At 42.3% G+C, this 15,039-nt stretch overlaps 1 protein-coding gene across 3 annotated transcripts in view; it reads right to left on the reverse strand.

Annotated features, from left to right (window-relative positions):
• LOC124065358 (vacuolar protein sorting-associated protein 13B-like) overlaps nucleotides 1-15,039 on the reverse strand; it is a 308,396-nt gene that overhangs the window by 79,533 nt on the left and 213,824 nt on the right. For all 3 annotated transcript variants that reach the window (XM_046400672.1, XM_046400674.1, XM_046400675.1), the window contains 3 exons: nucleotides 3,040-3,381; nucleotides 2,032-2,446; nucleotides 1,720-1,857 (listed from right to left, as the gene is read on the reverse strand). In XM_046400672.1, coding sequence (XP_046256628.1) covers nucleotides 1,720-1,857; nucleotides 2,032-2,446; nucleotides 3,040-3,381 — 895 coding nt within the window. The remainder of the gene's footprint in view (nucleotides 1-1,719; nucleotides 1,858-2,031; nucleotides 2,447-3,039; nucleotides 3,382-15,039) is intronic.

Below are 15,039 nucleotides of genomic sequence, written 5' to 3' on the forward strand. Positions count from 1 at the left end.
GAATTGCATTAATTCTCATTCTCTCTGTTGTAACTTCTTCCTTTGCTCCCCTATCCCTGAAGAGGAAAACTATCTCCACCAGAGAGTTATCTAACCAAACAACACACAGTTGAAAATATGTTTGTGTGCTTGCTTGCTTGCGTGTGTGTGTGTGTTTGACTGTGTGGGTGAAAGGGGGAAGGGGAACCAGTAGCATGTGTGGTCAATTCTAGATATTTCCAGCAGAGCCTGACCTGGGGCAACCTCACACTGAGCCTGGATCCTGTCTGAGTCATTTGGGAGGGTGTTGTTTATATGTGTGTGTATGTAAGGAGAATGAATGTGATTGAATTTATCCTACTGAGAGCAGGACAGTTGTGTTCTTTACTAGTTCAAGGGAAACACCTGACTGTAATTGCACATTGTCGACATCTGCGCTTCAACTAAACACTAGAATCAGATGTAACCACAGCATAATGTAATTATCTTTAGAGATATAACAGGCAGTAACTCCGTGTAGTGAGACTGTAATAAATTACATATATTACATTAAACTTCTAAAATTCAACACTGAACATTAGGCAATTTCTAATAGATAAATAAACCAAGCGAACCTCAATCTATTTAAATATTTATTTAATCTTTGGAAGATAATCTTTCTTGCTTCTGACCGGAGGCTAGTATAAACTTTATATGCTTAGAGACATCTCTCTTCATTCACTACACCAACCTGAACCTGACTGAAATTGCTGTCCTTCATGCTTTATGGCAGGGACATGTTTGCTGTAATTTGACTGCTGGTGTCATCTGGTATGAGTAAAGGGTTAAGATAAGACATTAAGATGGGACATTGGTGATGTGTGGCTGTATTGTGTGACTGCTGTGGTGTACAGAGAGCTGTATTGTTTTGTGCTGTGTGATTCCAGGTGGACAGAGAAGCTGAGGGCTTTCTACAGACAGCAGGACGGGATGCGTGTGGGAGCCGTAAACTTCCCTGAGCCCTCATCTGTAACACCTACAGTTTAGTTCTGGAGCTCCTTTTTTGTATACATGCACAGTATGTGTTCATGATGTATGCATGTGCAAGAAAGACAAACTATATGTCAAAGTATGTCCACAGACGGGTGTCAGTGTGTGTGTGTGTGTGTGCATCTGCAGCATCTGGCTTGCTGGATTCAGGGAGCTGAACTCTGAAGGATGGCCTGCGCCTACACAAACTCTCCATGAAATCCTCATAGGGATAACAAGTTTGCACACACTCATGCACTCAAAAGCCCACTCACACTTTTATTCATTGCTGTTCTATTTGGATAGAATGTCCGCCACACCTTTAGGTCAACAACCTTAGCTTAAAGCTCATATGGATATCATATCATTCTAAAAATAGACAACCAAACCCTGTGAAAGGCAAATCCACAGGAGCCCAACACTACACACGCATGAAATTCCACAGGCGCTTGTATGCCGCCGTTCAAAGAGAGTAATATAAGTGATACCAGTGGCCTAAATCAGCAATGTCATTTACACTGCTCATCATCTGCACACATAGTAGAGAAGTAGAGCTTTGTGTTTGGCTCTGGTATGTGTTTTTTATGTGTGTGGATGTGTGTGTGCTGTTCTTTCTGCTTCACAACAGTGGACATTTCCTCCGATTAAAGGTGGAACAGATGCTTTCTAATAGTAAACGAGTATGTTATTGTGAGTGTACGGTCTGTTTGTGTGTGTTTGTGCGATCTCAACCTGGCCCATTGAGGAAATCTTTGATCTGGAGGCAGAGCAGAGGGGGAGGGATGCCCGTTTTACTGTCCACCTCTCCTGCTACTGTCTGCAGCCAACACACATGGTAGTCCAGAGACTCTGGCAGAGTCTTTCCTGGGTCTGGAAGAAAGATGAAGAGATTAAGAAAGAAAAAAAAGGGCAGGGGAAAGGAAGACTTTGTTAGTCTTTCTGTGTGGGTATAATGGGTTGGTGGTCTGTGTCTTTATCAGAAGATCCAAATCCCACCCTTTACTCTAACAAGATCCACTCATTGCATCGTATCATCTCCCTTACCCAGACACTTGTAGTCAGAAGCTACTCCTCTTAAGGCAACATCAAACACGGACAGCTCCATCCTTTGCTTGCGGTGGTGGCAGCTGAGCAGAACAGAAGGCTGCATCACCTGGAGGTACAGGAGGGGTTCCAGCACCTGGTCCCCGGCCCCTCGTCTCCCTGGCTGCCTCACTATGGTGATGCCCAGTGCTTGGCGGGCTGAAGAGCGGCTGGGAGTTGGCAGGCCATCCAGGGAGAGCAGGCTGCCTCTCAGTAGCGGGGAGGCTGGCTGGGAGGTGTTGCTGTTGAGGATGTCGTCCGCAGTCAGGCCAGCGAGGGAACCCTGGGCAGTTGGGCCTGGATCTGGCGTCGGCGAGGCCGAGGCTGGAGGAGACTCAGACAGGATGTCAGGCTGGTTTAGGGCACTCTTTCCCACCTAAAGTTGATGCAGACACATAATTTATCACTGTGACAAAATTCATTCATTCAGTTATCACTCAATAGGATGCTGGAGACACTACTAAGAATTTTTGGTCACCATTACTCGACAGCATCAAGCAGTTAATACAGATCCTGTCCACCCTATCCATATATATTGAATCATTGTTTGGAGGATTTGGCTGCTCACAATAAGATGACCACATGTTGTAGATGTGAGAAAATAGACATTCATATTACATGTCTGCAACAACTGTGTTTGATTTCTTATGCTGTGTGGCACAGTGTTAAACTGATGCCCAGAAATCATTACCATTACATTTACATCTGCCCAGATCACATTACCCAAATAATGAACTGTATGAACTGGCTGTCATTAATCACATGAAGTAATTCCAAATTGTTGGTTCCAAGTTGATTTGAAAACTTAATATAAATTAATATTAATCTTTTGTACTTACACACCAAAGACCTCACTTAAATGACACATCTCACTTGTGAATGGTATGAATAATTATACACATATGGACAACTACCAAGTCCAGGAAGTGACTCATGAGAGAGCTTCCATTTCACAGGCTTTTTGTTTACCTTATCCCCGGACTCCTTCTTCTCAGGAGTGCTGGGGGCGTCTGACGAAGAGGGAAGGGCCTTTGGGGGACTGGAGCAAGCATAGGTCATGACAGACATCCTACTAGCAGTGAGAAAGATGTCGAAAGGGATGAAGGTGAGGTTCTTGGTGATGGTGGACTTGTGGGAGGGCCTAGCAATGCAGTGGTGGCTGGTCCCACTTTGCTGCTCTATTTGAACGATACGAATGCGAGCGCTGTCGCTACCGAAACCGCTGTCCTGTCCAGTCCCGCTGTGACGAGATGATGAGTCAACACCTGCTGCAGGGTCTCGACTGCCACGCTTCTGCTCACACCGAAGCACCTGCACAGGGAAACAGTGAAACAGTGACTTCAAAGGGGAAGAAAGTGGCCTCATTGCAGCAGAGGTTTAATGCTAATGGTGGTTTGTAAGAAAGACAATGACATCGAAAACAAAGACTGACATCACCTAAAAGTATAGCTTATATAACACTGCGGTGGCTAATGAATCCAAATACCTGCTCACAGTTAGCATTAACATCTGTCCTAAGAGATTTGATCACAAGTGGAGGTACAGGTATGAATGCCCCCAAGATGCATTGAGGACACATTGAAATACAAATGCTCAGACAACATTCAGAAGTGGTCATGGTCATATGAAGCCTCATATGGCAATGTTTTTTTTTATTGTTTGTTTTTTTTTTGTTGTTATTTTTAGCAATGTGTATGTGAATGTTTCCCGAAGAACAACTTACACCACTGATGTGCTCTGTAAGTACACATGAAACATAAAAAACCCTTTTCAAAAAAGCCTTAACAAATTCTTGCCCTCTTGCAAATTTGGCAAATGTTAAACATAAAGTTACTTCTTTCTCTGCATAAAAAACATGCCTGCTCGTCCAACATTTTGGCTACTACTGTTAGTACACCACTGCACCAACAGCAATGCATTTGGTTATTGAAAACAGAAAAAAAAGTGTTTATTTGCATAAAGAGTGGGGAAGTGAGATCCGATCACAATCTGTCACTTGAGACAACTTTGGAGATGGATGGTGATGCCAGGTGTGAACAGCCTCATACTGCACAATACTATGCTACTAACATTAAGAACTATATACACCATCTCTATATACATAAAAATATGGAATCACAAGCCTCCACTACACACACAGATAAAAGAAGCTGCTACCTGCATGACTATACAAACATGTGCAGCTTAACAAATGTGACGACCTCGAAAATTAGATTTCCATTAAAACAAACTGTTTCATCTCAAACTAAACCGAGATGCTTTGTTAGAATTCCTGAGATGGATCATAAAATGGATGAGAAATTTATTTATTTATCTATTCTACAAAGTTTGTTTCTCATTTGGCTCATGACTTTACAAGAGGGCACAAACCAAATAACTTGCCTGATTGAAACCATGGACAAATTGACCAAAGAAGGACAGCATCGTATAGCCACAGAGACATTAAAGGCATGCTTTGGGACTTTTTCTGTGGCCTTTTTTTTTTTTTTTTTGCACTTCTTGCAATATTGGAAATATCTTTGGAAAAGGGCCTCACTCCGGCAAATCGAATTGTTTCATGCAGTGACTGTGGTATTGTGTATAAAGCAGTTGAGATTTTATGCTTGGCTCCCAGTAACGGATGTCGAGAGAGTTCCAGCCGCTGTGGCAATAAAAAGCTTTCAGTGACAGATGATATAAATCAATGTGAGTAGGTCGCTGGGTTTCGAGCGACAATGAAAACAGGCATCTTTATTCTGCTACCAAGTATGCCATCTTCAAGACTATAAAGAAGCTGCCACTAACTCTCAAGGGACTCTCGAGACAAACATATAAAAATACCTATCAAATAATAAAATTACTGAACATGTTTATAGAGAACTGACACGTGTGGATTAAAAAAAAATCTGAATAAACAGAAGTGTTCACTTTTCATTACTTTTGATTCCCAAGCATATGGAGAATAATTTGTTGATGCTGAGAAAAAAACATTTCAAGGCATTCCCATAAAAGCACTCCCTTTTCTTTCATACAGGGGGTGATTGATAAGACTGTGGCCTAAGGTAGAAGGTGATGTGTTATACAGCTCTCCACGCTCATGCAGTCCAACTCTTTGATGTATGAAGTTAATAGCTTTTGTGGTATTTCTGTTTCGGGTAATTAAAAATTGCAAGTCAGCACTGTCTGAAAAAATGGACAACATCAGCCTTTTTCAGTCGTCTGCTACCATGATATCATGGGCTTATAACCCAAGAAGGTCTACGAGTACATGGTGGTAACACTAGATGAGGGTGGCACCCTCAGACTAACCCCTATTTTCCAACTGATGATGGAGCTCAGTGGTCACCATTTTAACAGTGACAATGACAATTTCTATTGCTGTGGACCACTTTCTGGAGGCCTAAAATGCCGACAATGAAGGGATCAGTATTATCAACGAGTGTGTAAAAGGGGACTATGTTGAAAAATAAATGTGCTAGGTTGTCTAAAATTTACGCCTTCCACCTTTGGTCAGGAAGTTATCAGTCACTCTCCATACAGTGGGGCTGAGACCATCAGAAAGACAAGTAAATACGTAGAAAAACAGAGGGCAAAGAGGGCACATGTAAGTGTTTAAGGCCTCTTCAGTTCAACCACTGAGTCACATCATTTAAAAACTCTCTCTGTTGCTGCAGGTGTGTGAGGTGCAATGTGAAGGGACTTGGGTCTATGAATCAATCATAATCATTTCCAATAACATGTCCAACACTGTTACTCCATTATTAAGACCTCCTATCCATGTTAATGGCTAAAATGTCAGTTTCAATTAGCTATTGCTGTCTTTTGAGACATGGTGAATTGAAAAACAGAGGAGACATACAGAAAGTTTTCAACAGACCTGAGATATGTCCAATGTATATCCTATCCCATGTATGTTCTATCCCACCCTCGTCTGTTCCTGCAACCTGCACATGGTTGCTATTACAGCATATATTCTCAGCTGCCCCCCTCTCTGCACTGCTCCCTCCCGCCCACTTCATGAGAATTTTAAATGTATATTATTGCTGTGGCGGAGATAGTGTTTCAAGACCTCCAGGCAAATACTAAACCCACTGGCAGCACATTAGACAGAATACTTGACTTATTAGATATTTCCTATTCTAAACAGTGTCATCAAAGGCTAAGAACAAGAGCCATATAAGACGCTGCGGCATGCCTGCCTCTTCTGTTCGCCCAAGCTCATATGTGGGGTTCCACAGGCTCCTTTCTCTGGTGTAATGAAGACAGGATGTGTGCACTTCTTTTCTGTAGAAATGTAAGATTTTCCAAGCAATGGGGAGGGGAAGCAAAAAAAGCCCTGGACCTGTCTCCATGTGTGTTGTGTTAAACTGGTGAAACTTGTATTGAGGTAAAGAGATATTTGAAAAGGTATTCAGCAAAGTCACAATGTCCACTACAAGGAGCACCCCACGCTGGAAGGGACAAATAAGCTGCACAGCAGCTGGGAAAGAGCAAGCGCCAGTAGAAACTGCCAGATACTCTTTACACTTCCCTCTCTCTCTTCCCAAACTAAGGCCGAACACATGGATTTACAATTACAGCAAATACCCCGTCTTCTCTTTAAGCACCACTACTAAGAGACTGCCCCCTAAGCAAAAATTCTTGGGTCTATATTTAGATATGCTTACAAGCGAAATAAAGTATAATGGGGAACACAATTGGAGGCGTAGAAGAAAAAAGACAATGAGAAAGCATAAGCACAGCACACGATTGTTCATATACTTTGAATCAACGCATGCATTAGTGAATTCACAAACATGCACGCATAAACATACATGAAGTCAGTTGCTTTCCCAGGGTTTATTCTTTCCTGTGTTTCTGGGCTTAGTTACATCCCCATTGTGCTTACTCACTGAAAAAAAGAACAGGTATACACAGAAAACATAAACCTATGGCTCTGTAGTCTATAGGCCTTAACCTTTCACCAATTTATTCATTGACAGAGGGCAATAAATTCAGAATACAAACATTAACTGTAGCTGCAGGCCTGGTCCCAGCTGAAATCCCCTTTTCCAACCATTACTTTCTATTATATTATATAATAGCTGCACTGAAGCTCTGTTTCCAGATCCCAGTGCAATCTTTCTTTGGACTTACTTGATCATGATCGTGAACGTGCAACTGCACACATACACAGAACACCCCACCCCACCCCCCAAACCCCATCAGCCAATCATGAGGTCATCCCCTCAGAGTCTCTAGGCAGAACATTCTGGAAAATGGAGGATAATCCTCAAAGTGTGAAACCATGAGTCTCCCAAGTGCCAATCACATCAGAGTGCATCTGTACGACTTATGACCCCTATTTCTGTCAGTGTAACTCAGAACAGCTTGGCTAGAAGAAGGCTAATATGCGGAAGCAAATGTCACATCATCCTAATGCCACCCGTTTACAGTGTTGGCTGGCTAGCGGAATATGGCAACATAACTTTTACATCTGAATACCACATATGCAGTTGATTGTTTCCAGATGAATGAAAAGTAGGTTGCAATTTGAGTTCAGAGATCAGGGAACATGAAAATCTGGATGTTTTAAGATGGTAGAGAAGTCCATGGTAGTCGACAGGAAAGGATATAATAAATAAAGTCAAAGTAACAAAGGGAACTATTATTCCTTTCAAAAGGGACTGTTTAACAGGCACATATCCTCAGTGAAGTCTGAATCCAGTCAAACTATACTCAAAGGTGCCCAAATTTCCTTCAAGTTTACTTGAGAGGCTAGAAAAGCATCAGAAAAAAACCCAAACCAAAACAAAAAAAACAAGGTAAATATCAGTTCACTGTGTTTTAAGGAGGAAACAAAAATAAGATATTAAGGAAGATACATCTACTGCTAGCCTACATGCAGTAAGACATGAATGAACTGCATGAGAGAGTACAAAATGCAACACCAACAGAAACACAGCACCATTATGACAGCAGAGCATCTATACTAAATATTTAGAAATCTGTTGGTGACGTAATCAAAGTCTTGGTGAATGGAAAGGTTGGCTGAGTGACTTCACTAGGAAGTGACAACAGTGCTAATTGCGGGAGAAGGTCAAGGCAGCTAAATAAAAAGAACTTAAACATTAGTGTTGAGTGAAATAGGTCAGTAACTTGACATCATCTGAGAATCAGAGAGTTGTTCAAAGAAAACCTTGAAGTTACTGTGCATGTACTGTGTTTCCATTTCTGGCTCAGGTTTTCCAGTCCTGGTAAAATATATGCTTGTTTATTAACTTTAACAAATGGAAGTTACTGCCGAGCGAAAATAAGCTGCAATGAGAAGCATTTCTGAGTGTAAAGCGAAACCAGTGGCAGGCACTTAAAATAGCCATAGTAGTAAGGTGAAGTCAACTTAAGCACTAAACTATTTTTCATTCATTTCACATTGAAAAATTGTTTAATGTTTATCGCAGTTTTCCCATGTTCCCATGTAACTCCAGTAGAATTCCCATTGAAAAACCTGGAAGTCATATTACTAAATCTTTCTGGCAGCACTATTCTGTTGAGCTACTTGCTTGCAGGACGCCTGCATGGAAATTAACTTCTGTATCTTTACTACATCAGAGTTTACAGGTTAGGCCCCTGCTGTGCTACCCACTATTGTTTACCAGAACCATAAAACTGATAGCAGGCCTCTGTGCTTTTGTGCTAATGAAAGAAAACCTCAATGCAGAAACACCCCATCTTAATCAAAAATAATAATAATAATACTTAACCAAACGCCATAAAGGCCGCGATTCATTCTCTCAGTTTCTTGTGGAAAACAGAGGGGGGAAGACATTTATTATATGAAGTCATCGCTCTTTGTACACCATAACAGCGGTCACAAAGCAAAAAAAAAAAAAAAAAAATGGCATCAAAGGCAGTCATTTAATACATTCAACTTTGTTTCAATAACAAAGGCAACCTGCTATGCACTTCAACTGAACCACAACAAAGAAGCAATGGAAGGTCGTGACCCCAGAGCTTGCAAATGGATGCTGAGTGCTTCAGAGTGACTGTCAACTGTATTTTAAACACAGTGTACTCCAAAGCTCAGGGCGCCGAGTGGGGTCATTTTAACAAGCTTCCTCCACCCAGTAATGCTGGTGGGTGGGTTTACTCCTTTGGGGTTTAACAGTGTGTATAAGAGACAATATCCTTTTCGCCTTCCCATAAGCCAAACCCATAAGCATCTCTCCTTAGTCCCTTAATCTGTGTGTTACAGGACAACAGTGTGAGGATAATTTGCTTACACTCTCTTGTTCCCTTGATGTCACAAACATCCGTGTGACAGTAATAATTTATGCGTGTTGACATTCCTAAAGTGCTGGGTCAGTTGGAACACTTTCCGTTCCGGAAAGACCTACTGGAGGAGAAGTGAGGAGAAGCGAGTACGAGTATGACAAGGCTGGTCTAAACAGAGGACCTCCTGTGAGACACCTAATTGAGAAAAAAAGAAGAAGGGAAAGATGAACATGAAGACAGAGATGATGCTTTATGGCTTGAAAAAGCCCTGGCTCAAAAACAAAGATGCAAAATGATAAAGGCTGGAGAATGAAAAGAAAAACTGTCAAAGAGTGAGTTAATGTGGTCCATCTGGGGAACTACAGTACGCTGCTCAACAAAAACCTGGCTCGGTGAGATGTGGTGGCTGAGGCCTCTGTTTTATAACCGACTCCAAACCTGGTCCTTTCCTAACGCCGCACACGAACAAACATGATGCCACAAACAGAATGCTGATTGCCATTGCTTAGTATAGCAGAGCTGGATCCAGATCGCTGACTTTGAGCAGGCTGCAGAGTTTTACTCACCACGTTGAATTTAAGACTGAGGCCTTCCCAATAGGACTCCAGGCTTTCAGAGGAGCTCGCCAAACCCACTATGCCCCGCTCGTAAGCTTAGGCAATCAAGGATGATTTAAAGGGTTTGACAGACACCACCCTTGAAACTCAAAAGGAGACTTATTGCTTCAGTCATCCTCAACAGATCCACCAGTCTAAACCAAAAACGTGATTCAGATCCACCAATCAAATCCAATGTTTGGGTTAGGGGTGATTGTGAGGACAGGCAGGAATTACCCCATATCACTACAATAACACTGTTGACTGTTTGTATAAGCAGGATGCGATGCAGTTGCATTAGTCAATGAAGAAAGTGTTCAAAAATGCCAGAAGACAATTTCTAGATTAACACCAAGAGCGTGTTAGTAAAAACAAACAAAGGGGAAAAGCGGCTTGGCCATCATGATGTAAGCACTGAGAAATGATACACAGACTTTCACCGCTCATCCAGCATAATCTCTTGGCTGGAATCAGATGCTGCTGAACGGACTTCATCACCAAATGTTTCCATCATTAATGATAAACAAAATATCAGCCATAAGGTAAACAAAATGGGGACAAGGAAAGACAGTAAAATTTGATGAGTAACTTAACATGGGCCTAAAGCTAGATGGAGAACTAGGCAAAATGAATGTGGCTGATAAATGGATGAATGGTATTTGTACATGTAATTCAAAAACATCTATATTAACTCCCTGTCCTACAGCCCTCGAACACCGCAACCAGACTCCTAACATTTTATCCGGTGACTGATTAAATTCAGATGAATACCAGATGTGGAGAAAGGTGTGATTAGAAGACACACTAGAGCAAAAGTGAATCAGAGACAGAAGCACCCTGGGGTCTGTCTTAATTGCTGTGAACCTGGCCTCCATTGCAGCAGAATCACCATCAGACTTTCTTTCCCTTGTCCCCTCTTCTTTCTTTCCATGGGAATGCAGGAGAGAACAACTGGCTCTCATTAGCTGTCACCGTTCCTTCTTACTTTTGAAATTTTTGTGCGGGTAATTTTCTAATCTAATATTCAGGCTCCAGTATTTACATGTGCCAGGAGCCCCTGAGCGAGGTGGGCTTCATTTTGATGGTGGCGTCTGAAAGTTGGGGGTGTGAAGTGTCTGTCTGTCTGTCTGTCTGTCTGTCTGTGGTTAGGGCTACTGTGAGAAATCCTGCACGGAAATGCGTGTTACAGTATGTGGAAGCTTTAGAGTGTCATTTGCAATTTGACTTTAAATGTCTATTAATTGTGTCTTTGGCTCAAAGAAAGAATGAACTGCATGACTACTTTCTACTACTTTCATTTCATTGCTGTTTGTATTTAGTGGGTAAAGCAAAGTGTGGCAATGCACCACAATTTGCAGGCACGCATACAGTGAAAACACATCCTCAGTACAGCAGAGAGCTATTCAGCAAAGTAATCATCAGGTTTCAGCCTGGCCCTCAAGATCACTCATCCAAGCTTTCAACTTAACATCATTAGCTTTGGCATTATGTTTTCAACAAACAAACAACAAAAGAGACTTCAAATTGCATTGTCTTCAGTACAGGCTCGGCGGTTCACGAAAGCAGACGTCCGAGAGACTTCAAAAAGCAGCGAAGATGACTTTCATTAGGTCATAAAATGTTCTTCTGAAGTGCCTCCCTGCACTGCCTGGCGGCCATGTCTGTATTCTCTGCTTTAGTAACAAAGTCATGGGGAAACAGCAACAGCAGGGAAAACAACGACGACCTGAGGTGAGATGAGGATGTTTGGAGCAGGACAGGGTGGGAGGTGTAGGGTTGAGGGGGGCAGCTGAGCCCCAGGTGGTCTGCTGAGGGCTGTGAGTGATGCTGCTGTGATCAGCCCACACCCTGGGGAGTCAGCACACACGCGTTCACGCGCACACACACACACACACACACACACACACACGTACGCAAGATTCCATACAAAAAAAAATCCAAAGAGCGGCATGAAGACAATCCTGGCTCGCTGTCTATTTACAGAGCTCAAATTAGAAGACGAGGATTGAAGTAATCTTCCTTTAATTTCTCTCTGGATGTGCTCCCAGGGCTGAGTGAGACAAAGGCTCTTATGTGCTGTATGTTAGATTCTCAAAGGAGAATGATGCAACGACCCCCAGTCCGTCCCTGCATCTGGGCTGGCGGGGAAGGCCTCCACATAGACATAGAGGACATAGAGGACAAGGCAAGAGGAGATATCGATACAGAGTTTAAAAAAAAAAAAACAAATACGCTGTCTGCAAAAACAACCTGTGGCTTTCATAATACCATGGCTGAAATGACCAAGCACAGTTCAAGAGGACACAGCAGGAGAGGGAACAATTACAAGTGTTTAAGAACTGATTGTTTGAACTGAACTGAACTCATGTGATTCAGGGGCAGAGTTTAACACGGAAGGAACACCTGTAAAATTTTAAACCTCAAAACTAACTCATCATTACACACTTTGAGTTTTTTTCTCTTCTGACTGGAGTGCTGGCAATTCAAAAACGCTGCAACACAAATGAATACAGCTACCGCGAGGGGCACTGGATGATTCATGTCCGTCCTGCACGTCTGAACCACCAGAGCAGCTCCAAACAGACAAACTGAAACAGGTGAGGTATAAAATCAAGTCTAACTCTCGAACATCTGAGCTATGCTTGAGTTGGGTCTCATGCGTCTATATGGAACTTGTCCGGGCATATCTATCATTGCTTAGACGTCATTTAGGTTTACATGCCTCTATCGGGTTTCAGGGCCAGTCATAGGTCTTAAATACGTCATTCATTTCATACATACGTTCAAAGATAGCCCTTGAGGTATACTTAGTTGCATGTTTGGGTCTTCAAACACGCACTTGAAGAAGCATGTGATGTGACACAATAAGACAGCTCTTAAAGTAAGCACCCACTTAAGAAACGTCAGTGTTAGGACTGAGACTATAAAAATTTTCTATTATTACCTTATGTCTCAATTTTTTTGATTAATTGTCTATAGTCTATAAAACCCATTACATTTCTACAGAGCCCTCAATTTGCTTGTTTTTAGGGGTGCAAGAAAATACTAATACATTGGATTTTTAACTTTTAATAGTTTACATGTAAGGATTTGTGGGGTGCATTAGGTGCTGTATTTAAATGCCCCAAAGAGAGAGAGAGCAATGTTGTAATCTTCAGCAATTTGACTCTTTCATTCTAACATCAACTGAGACAGGAGAAAGCACGTATCGCTGGCACAAACACAAACAACACAGGCCTATGAAACAAAAGATCACCTGATATGTATATGTACTGCCAAACTCCTGCCAATACACAGCCCTACTCGTTTTACACAACCAAGATTAAAAAAAATGAAATGTCAATTATGTATTTGTTGGCCAGCTGATTATACAACTAATCATTTAAGCAACACATAAAATGTTGGTCATTACTCCTATGTGGCCTGGATAACCAAGTAGCAGAGAGACATGGGGGGAAAAAAAACGAAAATGTGCTGCTTGCACCCGTGGTAAGTCCCCCCAAAAGCCTGGACTGATGTGTGAATTTTCTTTAAGGGTAAATATTTAGTTTAATGAGAGCAGCCCAAAAGGAACTCGGTAGTAGTAAAGTCAACCACAGGACTTGACAAATCCCAGTGAAGAACAGGCAGATGCTCTATATTTCTATAGTCAAATAGAAACATTTATACCCACATATATGGATGTCTACAATTCTCTCTCTCTCTCTCTCTCTCTCTCTCTCTCTCTCTCACACACACACACACACACTTACTAGTTACAGAGAGAGAACCCAATACTTTCCATCACCTGTTATTCTAGGTGGAATCGTGCTTATACAGGTGTACAGCAAAAGAAAAAATCTGCTTCCTCTTTTCACCTCTTCAGACAAAAATTCTGGGCTTTCTCACTGAACAAAGTCTACTATGGTGTGTGTGCTTATATGTCTGAACCAGTTGGCCCGGTGTGCTCTGCTTTTACTAGTCCCCTGGGTGTGTGACCTTGTTTCCCTTGCAGGCAGAGAGAGAGGGTACTCCTGACTCCTCCTCACCTGAGTCGACACCCGATCCCAGGGTTCACGGTGGGGGCCCGCTGCCTCTCCTCAAAGACACCGTTTGTTTCAAGGCTCTAATAGAATTCCAGCCTCCGTGATTTTATCTGGAGTTTTCATGCCAATTTTGCCAAAACCGATTGAGGATAGAGCAAATTCAGCTGCTACTGCTCTCAAATAGATTGAGTTTCCAAGGGGCCAATTTAAGAATGTGCCACGGTTATGCTTTGTGATGAAGGTTGGTTGGAGTGCCGGGGCTGAACAGGGAAGGTGAGTTGTTATGACTGGCTGTCAATTAGCAGTTGATTCACACAGGAGGGTCAGTGAGACATGACCAAAAAAGGGACAAAAAAAAGATATGGTTTCATAACAAAAGAAGGGCAGTGAGATGAACACTGGCTATGAAAATATGTATGTTTAAGATAAGCTGAGACAACGACGCTTACTTAACAGATGTAAGGCAGCCAAAATGGAAAAGGAGATGGCTGCGCATGGAGGCTTATTTATTATTACTCCCAACAGCAACAGGGCGAAGGAAAATAGTACTAAGCAGGATGGGAAGAGGTCAGGGTGAAAGGGATCTGGCCCTCAGAGAGGGTTAATAGCCAGGTTGACTGCTTAAGAGCTGACCTCTGAGGAACGTCAGCTCCCACATTTACAGACAAATACTTTGGACAGGGCCAGGAATCAAAGCAAACATCAGATTCAGACTCTCTTTTCTCACTGTGTCATGTCTCATCTCCTTGGATTTCTCCCTTACTCCTTGTTCCCTCTTGCATGTTCCGTCATTTGGCCATCCTCTCTCAATCTGTCTCCGCTCACTTACTGTCTGCTCTGTTCCTTTTCCATGCATCGGATTTTCACTCTCATCTCATGTCTCCTTATTTCTGTTGGCCAACAGAGCACATAAAAGCTCCTCTGACACCTCACTGTCCTGGAAAGATCGAAGGTCGAGAGAGAGAAACTTTGGTTCTCAAAGCTCAACAGCTACAAGACAATATGAAACACTCATCACAAAGAGGAGCGGTCTTGGAAATGGTTTACTTTAAACATACACAGACAAGGATCCAGTCCCAGGTCGCCTACTGAGCCAAGCTTGTCAACAACACCAT

The sequence above is a fragment of the Scatophagus argus genome, chromosome 9 (assembly GCF_020382885.2).
Source record: "Scatophagus argus isolate fScaArg1 chromosome 9, fScaArg1.pri, whole genome shotgun sequence".
Classification (NCBI taxonomy): Eukaryota; Metazoa; Chordata; class Actinopteri; family Scatophagidae; genus Scatophagus; species Scatophagus argus.